At 41.0% G+C, this 12,845-nt stretch overlaps 1 protein-coding gene across 1 annotated transcript in view; it reads left to right on the top strand.

The window, feature by feature from the left end:
* Positions 1 to 3,149, top strand: part of LOC106567675 (rab GTPase-binding effector protein 1-like) — a 34,386-nt gene extending 31,237 nt beyond the window's left edge. Inside the window, 4 exon segments of the mRNA XM_014137234.2 lie at positions 296 to 351; positions 1,161 to 1,259; positions 1,362 to 1,478; positions 2,232 to 3,149. Coding sequence (XP_013992709.1) covers positions 296 to 351; positions 1,161 to 1,259; positions 1,362 to 1,478; positions 2,232 to 2,333 — 374 coding nt within the window. The 3' untranslated portion in view covers positions 2,334 to 3,149.
* Positions 3,150 to 12,845: the final 9,696 nt, after the last annotated feature.

Genomic DNA, 12,845 nt, shown 5'->3' with positions numbered 1-12,845 from the left:
GCAGTGCAGAAAACCTACGTTCTGCAATGGCTGAATTCTGGCCCAAGTTATCAACACTTCCTTGATTGCTCTTTGTGTCAGTCGTATAGTTTGGTGGAGCACTGTGTTTGCTTGCTTAGTAGCCCACACACCACTCCCCTTGGCAAACCGTGCTAATTCATTATTTATGAATTGATGACTCATTTGCCAGGAACCACATTAGAATGCTAGAACGCATGTCTGAGGTTGATGTTCTGATTTACCATCATAATGGCACTGTAATAAGCCTTCTATCTCTTTTCTCTCCTTCCGCCAGCGTCATTCTCAAGTCTGAAAACCGAGCTGGAGCGCGTGAAAGATGAGAAAGAAAAGGTAAATGAACAGTAGGGAGTCTGCATGAGTCACTCCTCTGAATGTGAAGTCAGATTTCCTTGAGTGGCTGCCTTCAATAACATAATCCCAGTTTAGGCCTAAAACCACTGGCTTGTTAGAGTAGTAGTAGTTGCTATGTTTTGATATGTGTGGAATAATATGTACAAATGTAGGTGTGAGTGATTTTTTTATTTACCATCACCAATATGTCAATGTGAATACCTCCTGGCTAATATCAGTGGTCTCTGACCATAGTTGTGTAGGCTTTGGTGTGTAGGCTTTGGCTCAAGCCTTATATGTACACAACTGAATTAACAAAGGTCTTGATGTTTAGTTGAATTTGACGTTTGAGTTCTGAGCTGGAACAAAAGCCTGGGCACCTAACTACCAGGACCAGGGTTGGAGGCCACTGGCTTAACATTGTTTTGCAATGCAGACTGTTTGTAGCCTTGTTGGCGAGCAGACCACGTGACACAGCGTTATGATTCCATATTCCACTCTTTTCGAGAGTGGACACATTGATTGGTTCTCTTAAATGTTAGTTTTTTCCTGGGGGGTTGGATTTGAAAATCCAACACTTGTAATGGAAGGAGGTGGCACTTGGGGTCTGTGTGGCTGTCCATGTGGGTGTTTGAGTGAGAAAGACAGAGGAGAACCACTAAGGCGCAGCCCCTTTCATTATCGACGCATCGTGTTGACAACATCTAACAGCCTCCCCAGACTCTGAAGTCAGGAGGACTTCAAGTTTGGTACTAGACTATTTGTACCAGTAGTTATTAATAACCCTGGTTGATGTGCTAATTTCCCAGCTGGAGAGCAGCTTGGCAGAGAAGAGCAAGACATTAGAGAGTGTCCAGGGTCTGAAGAGCAGTCTGGAGGAGCAGCTCAGAGAGCTCACCACAACCAAGGTCAGAGGTCATTCACACCAGACAACCTGTATTTTAAAACTGGCCACTACTGCTGTTCCTTTCTCACCTATCTGTGATGTGTGTCTGTGTGTGGGGGGGCAGACTGCCCTGGAGGCTCAGGCGTTGGATGAGAAGGACAAAGCACAGCGCTTGCAGACGGAGCTGGACGTCAGTGAGCAGGTGCAGAGGGACTTTGTCAAGCTCTCCCAGACCCTCCAGGTACGGACAGCCGGGGTACCATGGCAACCAGTTTGAGATCGCAAACTGGTTACCCCAAAGTTTTTTTTTTTGTCTTCAGACTGGAGTGTTTAACATTCATAGATATAGATATAGGTTAGGATCCACCTAACCTACACCTCCAATTATAGGTTATGTACGACCATTCCTTTTCCATTGGTAAGCAATGCATGCCTTCCCCTAGAAATAGATGAGCACTTACTTACTTGTAAAATGCGTAATAGTTTTCAATCAGCATTTTTGATGTAGATCTTAGACATACCTTTGAATTTGACAAAAACTGATCTTTACCTTGTCTGACCTTACATTTGATAGGTCCGCATGATCGTGGTGTTACTATGGCAATGGTACTCCAACTGCTTGTAGTACACCTCTTACCATGGCAACCATATTCCTCCCCGGCAACCATATACAGCACCTCATTGGTGCTTTTAACACTATTTGATAGTGACTTATTTTACCCTATCTCTGATGTGCCGCCCCTGATATGTGAGATGTAACCTACATGGCTGTATGTGTATTTCTAGGTCCAGGGTATACGAGGCCTGGAGCCTGCTGGTTTTCTGTTCTACCTGATAATTAATTCCACCCACCTGTTGTCCAAGGTCTAAATCTGTCCCTGATTAGAGGGGAACAATGAAAAAACACAGTGGAACTGGCTTAGAGGTCCACAGTTGAGTTTGAGGGTTCTAGGTTATCTGGTATATTCAATCATGCAATCACTCTTCCCCTCAGGTCCAGTTGGAGCGGATCAGACAGACTGACTCTCTCGACCGTATCCGAGCCATCCTCAACAACACCAATTTAACTGACATCAGCCAGCTCCCAGAGACATGATACCCATGGCTGAAGAAACTGCATTCCCCCTCCCACTCTGTCTCACTGGCCTAATGAAATCCCCCCCCCCAATTGAAGGGCTCAGGATGGATAAGAGCGGTGTGGGTGTTTTTAAATAAAGACTAAATCCAAGGTGGAGGACAAAAAAATAATTCATTAGAGATGATAGGAAAAAATACATTTTCTGTGCAGGAGGATTTGGAGCATACCGAGGAAGGAGTGAACACTACTACTAAGAGGTTGCTAATAACTAAATGACTGTTTCCTGCAGAGTGGCAATTCCTGCCTGTTATCTGTCCTGTGTTTTTACTGTAGATATTATATTGGACTGACCATACTAGCCCAACCAAAGGAGGCGTTTGTAGCCTTCTAAGGCACTTTCTTCTACAACAGGGATCATCAACTTGATTCAGCCATGGGACAATTTTTTTCTTGAGCGGATGGTCAGGAGGTCGGAACATAATTACAAATAATTGTAGACGGAAAATTGACCACAAGAAGCCTAAACAGATATTTGACTAAAACAATCATTTCAAACCTTGCTTACGTTTTTATACCATCACATAGATCTCTCTATGTGGGAATACTTTGGAACATATTTCGAAAATTAAAATCACATGGAGCTTATTTGTTGGTGTTTTTACAGTCTTTTATGTCCAACAAATAAAATCACTGCGGGCCAAATTTGGCCTGTGGGCTGCCAGTTGGTGAACCCTGAACTACAACTTCTTTCAGGTAATGGGAACAAATGGATCCACAAAATTTCTGCCATGTCTGCAAGTGGTTTAATAAAATGCTCCCACTGTTTCTCACTCACACCACCTTGGGTTTACTCTTTCTCGCACCATGCTTTTGTAGTTCAATTTCACCCTGTTGGGCCTATGGCAAAGACTTAATGAAGGAGATTCATAGAAATATGTGTACATTAATAATGTAAACAGAATATAAACAGTTAAGTAAACCACCCCTTTCACAAAAATGGTTCACTCCTACAGACTGAGTCATGTGGCCGTGGCTAGCTATATAAAGCAGGCAGGGGCTCGAGGCATTCATTCAGTTACTGTCCGATTGACTGTTAGAATGAGCTAAATGACTGACCAATGCGACTTTGAGCGTGATTATCGCCAGGCGCGCCCATTACAGTATCTCTAACGGTCAGCCTGGGCTTTTCCCGCATGACAGTGTCCAGGGTTCGCTGAGAATGGTGCGACAAAACAAAAAATATCCAGTCAACGGCGGTCCTGTGGGCGAAAACGGCTCATTGATGAGAGGTTGAAGGGAAAGAATCGTACGTGCGGGCCACGAACAGGCGCAGATGGTGTCACGGATGGGCTATTGCAGCAGACCACCACACCGGGTTCCACTCCTATCAGCTAAAAACAAGACGCAGCACCTCCAGTAGGCACGCGATCACTGGACAATTGAGAAATGGAAAAACATTGCCTTGTCCAACGAATCCCGTTTCCTGATGCGTCATGCAAGATTTGGCATATATTATAAGCAGCATAAGCCCCTGGCCCCATCCTGCCTGGTGTCAACGGTACAGGCTGCTGGTGTAAAGGTGTAGGGCAGGTATTCCCAAACTGGGGTATGCTCAATTCCGTCGGGGGTACACCAAATAAAAGTGATTCAAATGTTAATTGAATTTTTTTTTTTTTTTTTTTTTTTTACATTTTCAAACAGTCCATTTAGATTTTCGAACAGGGCTATACATTTGGGTGAGGTTTTTTTCTCTCCTGAGTAGCCTCGTTTTACTGCCAAATATAAAATTAAACCATCTAGTGTTAAGCGAAATAACAACACAATGTCAAATACAGGTAGCCTAGTCAAATAATTAACATCCAATCACATTAACCGTTACGGGAATTCCACTAACGGTCTGTATGTAGCCAAATGTATTTGCTGCTCATTCCGTTTGCTCGAAAATTGATTAATGGTTAAAATAAGTAAGGCCCATGTCCATAGACACACATACCAGCTCTACTGGTAGTACTTCACCTGCACCTGTCGATGACACAAGTTGTTCTGCTTCCACGAGCACATCCAATGCTAGCATCAATAATTCTACATTTGTTGTTAGACCAGCTAGCATGGACACTGACAGTTGTGCATCTGATGCAGCCAGAGAGCCACCTTACCCCGGAAAGCACCGAACAACAGACAGTTTCGTTGAACCATCGAAGATGCGCAAATATGATAACTACATTGATTTGGGGTTCACTTATATTGGGAGTAGTGCCTTTCCTCAGTACTTTTGCACATATAACACACTGGCTATCTCACAACTAGATGAAACATTCACACTTGTGCAGACATTTAGAAACAAAACATGCCAATTTCAAAAATAAGCCCTAGGAGTTTTTTGAGTGAGAATTAAGACGACTTTCGAGTAGTAAGACGTATAAAAGCAACAGATACCATTAATAAGAAGGGAAGCGTCTTATATGGTGAGCTACCGTGTGGCTAGGACAGTCAAGCACCATATTATTGTGGAGGACTTCATTCTTCCTGCTGCTGCAGATTTGTCTGGGACATTGCAGGGGAAAAGGCCAAAAAAACTATACAGACAATGCCTACATCAAACACCGTTTCACGACGCATCATTGACATGGCAGGAGATGTATTGAAACAATTACTGCTTCGCATACAAGACAGTGAATTATATGTGTTACAGCTGGATGAGTCAACAGACGTGGCGGGCCTGGCACAGCTCCTGGTATTTGTCCGTTACGTTTATGAGGGGTCAATTAAGGAAGACATCCTCTTCTGCAAACCTGGGTGATGTTTTTCTCGCCTGAATGATCTGAATCTAGGATTACAGGGACTCTCCAACTATATTCAATGTGCGGGACAAAATTGAGGCTGAAAAAGAAGTTGGTGCCCTTCTGTCTGCATTAATAAGGACAACACACAGGTCTTATCATCATTGTATGTTTTGTGTGCAAATTAACTCAAGCTTACGGACAATGTCAAATGTAATATAGCAAAGCACCTGAGTGAGTTGGGTGCGCAATTACGCAGGTACTTTCCTGAACGGATGACACAAACAACTGGATTCGTTATCCCTTTCATGCCCTGTCTCCAGTCCACTTACCGATATCTGAACAAGAGAGCCTCATCACAATTGCAACAAGCAGTTCTGTGAAAATTTAATTTAATTAGAAGCTACTGCCAGATATCTGGATTGGGCTGCGCTCAGAGTATCCTGCCTTTGCAAATTGCACTGTTAAGACACTGATGCCCTTTGCAACCACGTACCTATGTGAGAGTGGATTCTCGGCCCTCACTAGCATGAAAACGAAATACAGGCACAGACTGTGTATGGGAAATGATTTGACTCTCCAATACAACCCAACATTGCAGAGGTATGTGCATCCTTTCAAGCACACCCTTCTCATTTGCGAGTTATTCACAATTTGATTAACAAAAAAGGTTTTATATGTAAGATGATTAAATAAAGAGCAAAATTATTATTTGTGCCACTTTGTCACTAACCACGAGCCGGGTTGTGACAACTCACACTCATTCTTATGTTTAATAAATGTATCATATAGTGTGTGTGTGACAGGCTTACAATGATGGCAAAATGTATTATTTGAGAGTGCACTGACCCTGGTGCTAGAGGGGGTATGCAGCTGGGGGTTGAATATTTGAAGGGGTACGGGACTATAAAAAGTTTGGGAACCACTGGTGTAGGGATTATTTTCCTGGCACTTTAGGTACCTTGATATCAATAGAGCAATGTTTCCATGCCCCGAAGAATTATGGCTGTCCTGGAGACGAAAGTGGTGGTCTGAGGCGGTACTAGAAGGGTGTACCTAATAAACTGGCCACTGTGTGTGTGTGTGTGTGTGTGTGTGTGTGTGTGTGTGTGTGTGTGTGTGTGTGTGTGTGTGTGTGTGTGTGTGTGTGTGTGTGTGTGTGTGTGTGTGTGTGTGTGTGTGTGTGTCTGTAAACTCAGCAAAAAAATAAACGTCCTCACTATCAACTGCATTTATTTTCAGCAAACTTAACATGTGTAAATATTTGTATGAACATAAGATTCAACAACTGAGACAAACTGAACAAGTTCCACTGCAATTGAATAATGTGTCCCTGAACAAATGCGGGGTCAAAATCAAAAGTAACAGTCAGTATCTGGTGTGGCCACCAGCTGCATTAAGTACTGCAGTGCATCTCCTTCCTCCTCATGGACTGCACCAGATTTGCCTGTTCTTGCTGTGAGATGGTACCCCACTCTTCCACCAAGGCACCTGCAAGTTCCTGGACATTTCTAGGGGGAATGGCCCTAGCACTCACCCGCCGATCCAACAGGTCCCAGACATGCTCAATGGGATTGAGATCCAGGCTCTTCGCTGGCCATGGCAGAACACTGACATTCCTGTCTTGCAGGAAATCACGCACAGAACGAGATGAATGGCTGATGGCATTGTCATGCTGGAGGGTCATGTTAGGATGAGCCTGCAGGAAGTGTACCACATGAGGGAGGAGGTCTTCCCTGTGACGCACAGCGTTGAGATTGCCTGCAATGACAAGCTCAGTCTGATGCTGTGACACACCGCCCCACGACGGACCCTCCACCTCCAAATCGATCCTGCTCCAGAGTACAGGCCTTGGTGTAACGCACATCCGACCACTCCTGGTGAGAGAAAACCACGACTCATCAGTGAAGAGCACTTTTTGCCAGTCCTGTCTGGTCCAGCAACGGTGGGTTTGTGCCCATAGGCGACATTGTTGCCAGTGATGTCTGGTGAGGACCTGCCTTACAACAGGCCTACAAGCCCTCAGTCCAGCCTCTCAGCCTATTGCGGACAGTCTGAGCACTGATAGAGGGATTGTGTGTTCCTGGTGTAACTCGGGCAGTTGTTGTTGCCATCCTGTACCGTTCCCGCAGGTGTGATGTTCAGATGTACCGATCCTGTGCAGGTGTTACACGTGGTCTACCACTGCGAGGACGATCAACTGTCCGTCCTGTCTCCCTATAGCGCTGTCTTATGTGTCTCACAGTAAGGACATTGCAATTTACTGCCCTGGCCACATCTGCAGTCCTCATGCCTCCTTGCAGCATGCAAGGCACATTCATCCAGATGAGCAGAGACACTGGGCATCTTTCTTTTGGTGTTTTTCATAGTCAGTAGAAAGGCCTCTTTAGTGTCCTAAGTTTTCATAACTGTGACCTTAATTGCTTACCGTCTGTAAACTGTTAGTGTCTTAACGACCGTTCCACAGGTGCATGTTCATGAATTGTTTATGGTTCATTGAACAAGCATGGGAAACAGTGTTTAACCCTTTACAATGAACATCTGAAGTTATTTGGATTTTTACGAATTATCTTTGAAAGACAGGGTCCTGAAAAGGGACGTTTCTGAGTTTATGTATATATATTCACTCAACCAGTCAAAAGTTTTAGAACACTTGCATTGATGAAGTAAAACTGAAGTTGTTACCCAGCCCTCATTAATTTATTGGAATGCCATTATAGTTGAGGCCAGTAGGCCGTCAATTGTAAAATAAGAATTTGTTCTTAACGGACTTGCCTAGTTTATATAAAAAAAACAATATGTATATATGTGTATATGTTTACACATATACAGTACTAGTCAAAAGTTTGGACACACCTACTCATTCAAGGGTTTTTATTTTTACTATTTTCTACATCGTAGAATAATAGTGAAGACATCAAAACTATGAAATAACATACATGGAATCATGTAGTAACCAAAAAAGTGTCAACAAATCAAAATATATTTTAGATTTGAAATTCTTCAACATAGCCACCCTTTGCCTTGATGAAAGCTTTGCACACTCATGGCATTCTCTCAACCAGCTTCATCTGGAATGCTTTTCCAACAGTCTTGAAGGAGTTCCCACATATGCTGAGCACTTGTTGGCTGCTTTTCCTTCAACTCATCCCAAACCATCTCAATTGGGTTGAGGTCGGGTGATTGATTACCATTCCAGTGTTTTACTTGCTATATTGTATGTACTTCGCCACCATGGCCTTTTTTTGCCTTTACCTCCCTTATCTCACCTCATTTGCTCACATTGTATATAGACTTATTTTTCTTCTGTATTATTGACTGTATGTTTGTTTTACTCCAAGTGTAACTCTGTGTTGTAATATGTGTCAAACTGCTTTGCTTTATCTTGGCCAGGTCGCAATTGTAAATGAGAACTTGTTCTCAACTTGCCTACCTGGTTAAATAAAGGTGAAATAAATCAAATAAAAATTGTGGAGGCCAGGTCATCTGACGCAGCACTGTCGTTTCTATTTGCTTATTTGAGCTGTCCTTGCCATAATATGGACTTGTTTTCTTTTACCAAATAGGGATATTTTCTGTATACCACACCTACCTTGTCACAACACAACTGATTGGTTCAAATGCATTAGGAAGCAAAGAAATTCCACATTAACTTTTAACGCACACCTGTTAATTGAAATGCATTCCAGGTGACTAGCTCATGAAGCTGGTTGAGTGAATGCCAAATGTGCAAAGCTGTCATCAAGGCGAAGGGTGGCTACTTTGAAAAATCTAAAATATATTTTGATTTGTTTAACACTTTTTGCATTACAATATGATTCCATGTGTTATTTCATACTTTTGATGTCTTCACTCTTATTCTACAACATAGAAAATAGTCAAAATAAAAACCCTTGAATGAGTAGGTCCCCAAACTTTTGACTGGTACTGTATATGTTATACATGTACATACATATTTTGTTTTTTTACTTAACCTTTATTTAACTAGGCAAGTCCATTTAGAACAAATTCTTATTTTACTTTGACGGCATTCCAAGAAATGAATGAGGGCAGGGTAATCATTTCTGTGTTACTTAATCAATGCAGTATACATACATACATACATACAGTACCATTTCAATAAAACGTCTACAGCTCCAGCTCCAATACTATGGTCTCTTACTCCATGCCTGCATCTAGTAGTCCTCCTGATCTATCTCAGCCTGTTGTCTCTGAATTGTAGAATGCATGGAGGGCCAAACACACTTGCTTGATTTGTAGGCTGTGTCCCAATGGTATGAAATAGGTTAATTTTGCTTTACTAGTCTCCTTTTCTTTAGGACCTCAGGCAGGTGAAATGACTGGTTATGTACAAAACATATTGCTCACGTCTATACATTTGTGGGAACCGTTTAGGACTATTGAGACACAGCCATAGTGACTAATGACCAATTATCACAATGGAATGGACAGGGTTGGGGAGTAACGGATTACAAAAAGGATTACAAAAAACGAACTGTAATCCGTTACCAGCTAAAATTGTACTCACGTTAGATACCTTTGAACAAATATTGAATTACTTCAACCATTACTTTTACATTCAGAAAGGATGTTTGCGAGAAAAAAAACACTTCTCTGTTTACTCAATGACATTCAAATCAGCATCTAAAAAAGCCGCACATTTTAAGTTTGTTCCACGTGAGCGAGTCTGACCACAAGTCAGATACTACTGTGATGACACACCAAATGTGTTAGGTGGATTGCGGAAAAAGAGCAGGAATAGGTTTTTGTAGGCTACAGTCCAAGCCATGTCTTCCAATAGTGCGACTGCTGTCGGCATCCAAAGATTATTCAGCTTGAATAAACGCTTGGAGGTAAGGATGACAACAGCGGTGTAGTCCACGGCGATACGGATATCACTTATTATTGATATCTACATAGATCATTGATGTGAATCACTCCTGCTCTCTCATTTAGCTATTTGCGCCTTACGGATTGTGGTTGTTGTGGATGGATGTTCACAAATCTAAATGTGTATTTGAACCCAGTAAGAGTTGAATTCTATGAGTTAGCTGCCTATCAATCATTGTTTTTGAAACCAATGGACAGCCAGTGAAAAAACGCGCTCTTGAAAAAGCGGCATAGTGCGGATCCAAGCCTATGGAATAAAAGTGGATATTTTATTGCTCAATCTAATTCTAATTTAAAAATAAATTTAAAAAAGTCCTAATGGACACATGCTCAAACGTGCACACTTTTGATAGACGAAGGGGAAATCTGTAGTTGCAACATCCATTTTTGGACTTTGATTCCATTGATTCTTGAAGAATATAACTTATAAATGGCTCATGAGCTTAGTTCAACTGTCACACTCCATGAGAATCCAAAATAGGAGCTTGTTTAAGTCCGATGTTTGTAAATGTATAGCCTCAACATGGTTAAAACAATTTTTATATAATGGATGGTCAGTCCTTGCATCGATGCTCTGTCTATTATTCTGAGTGTGGTTACATTTATCCAGGCACATCCCTCCGTTTTTTTTTTTTTTACCAAAACACAGGCGGGGTGTCCGTTATGTTATTTTTTCATCTGTGGATTTGCCCTTTAAACAGCTGCATATTATCAAGCTATCAGTTTCACCAACAAAAAGGCAAACAATAGGCCTATAGCAAATGGCATTCATTTTTCACATGTAAATATCATTTTTCAGTAGAGCTCAAAGCATGCAATTCCATGAGCGCATGATGTATTTTTCGTCTCAATGAGCCCAATCAGTCCTCCATGACAACAAAGTCATAAACAACAGAGTAGGGCTGGCTGCTAAATCCTTAGTTTTGGGGTCATGCTCAGGTAAAACAATTTGGCTAATCTATACTTCCATATTCCCAAATCCTATTCTTGAAGATCAAGAGGTATAACATTTATTGGAATGACTAGAATTCTGATAGTTCGGTTTTTTTATGTAAAGATATAATTTAATCATATTATTATTATTAATATTATTATATGTGGTAGAAAGCAATGGGTTAGAAGAAGCCTACATAACCAACCCATAAAGTAAAATGTAACATCCATGGCCAGCTAAAGAGGCATTATCATTGATTTATCCTGCAATAGATGTGGTTCAATTGGTAACATAAATTGTCTTCTAATGCCTCTTAAAGGGAAAGTAATGGAATTTAATCAGATTATGTTACTGAGTTTGGGTAATCCAAAAGTTACATTACTGATTACAATTTGACAGGTAAGTAGTAACTTACGGATTACATTTAGAAAGTAACCTACCCAACCCTGGGAATAGATAATCCGTACAACTAACTAATTGACTTCTTCTGAAGAGTGGATTTTTAAATGGTCGGGATCACTGACAATATTCCTTTTGACATTTTCAGTGAATCTTTTTGTGCGACAGGCCTGGATGTTAATGGTAAATTGTTTTTGAAAATATAATCTGGCTTTTGTTTCTCTTGCAAAAAAATTATTCTCGCTACTTGATATTTTGTATTTCACTTCACATGTATAGTTTTGTTCCGGCTGCATCACTAGTCAGCAATACTCTTGCAACCTCAAGTCATTTAAGGGGGCATTGACGTCATAATTAGTCTTTCTGTACAGTCTGTCCACATTGAACAATATCTGATTCACCAACACTCGCTGGTTTCATGGAGTTTCTGGCTCATAACTTCCTGAGCACCTTCTTAGGTTTCTCTAACATCAGTGGATAAAACATAACCGCTCACCTCTACTAGGGAATAGAGAAGGCATCCTGGTCGCTTAAGTGTAGGTGTCATGTCTCAGTGGAAATTATGAATAGTGTGAAAAATCAGTTGGCTCATCATGGTTGTATTCTACTTAGAGTTGTACTTTGTTTCCAAGGAACTGGTTGAGTACTCTTCCTGTTGGTTTCATGTCCCTTGGACAGAACTGTCAAATCATTGACAAATGATCACTGGGCACTAGTAGGAGATGAATTATTAGATCAGAATGAATATGGTTTTGGCAACGAGGGTTATGATCATTACCAATAGAAAGAACTCAGGTCAGTCCCTGGCATCAGAAAAGCTTGTTCAGCAACATAGCATATTTTCAATATGGGTTGTTCTCAAGGAATCTTAACAGGCAGTTAACTTCAAAGAATGGTTGGCTTTGGAGAAGAAAAAGCTTCTACATTTTAATCTACTTAATACAGACTTTTCCAAACATGTAATGCACCGTGAAGTATTTTCATTTGAATGTTTCAGCTCATTTCTCTAAAGGAAAGACAACTTATCTAGTCAGTTTTAAATGCTGGTAGTTAAGTTTTCTGTGGGTAAAATGCTTTATCACTCATTGGCTGATGTGACTGGGGTTCTTAGGGTGGTTCTATGGAAACTGTTTAGACATTGATGTATTGCTTTTAACTGTTGTAAAACAATACCTAGAAAAATATTTCCTGCTGCTTAATCGTGGTTGAACATTTATAATACAACAATGTGATTAAGAATACATTGGAGATTATTTGACTTGCATGTGCTACATCTGTATCAATTTGATACATCTGTAAATGTCTTGTTGATATTTATCAAAGAATCCTGCTATGTTTTGTCCATCTAATAGTTTGAGGATATGAGTAAGGAAGCCAGATGAACTTGTACTGAAAGATAAATTCATGTTTATGGCTTGTAAAAAAGGGATTCCGTGTAATATTTTTAAATTCACTTCGCTCCCTGAAAGTTTGATCTGGCACAGTAGGACTTCTATACTGTGCGTGTGTTTGATATCCATCAAGAGA

Source organism: Salmo salar, chromosome ssa13 (genome assembly GCF_905237065.1).
Source record: "Salmo salar chromosome ssa13, Ssal_v3.1, whole genome shotgun sequence".
In the NCBI taxonomy this organism is placed as follows: domain Eukaryota; kingdom Metazoa; phylum Chordata; class Actinopteri; order Salmoniformes; family Salmonidae; genus Salmo; species Salmo salar.
This window is presented reverse-complemented; position numbering and strand designations above follow the sequence as displayed.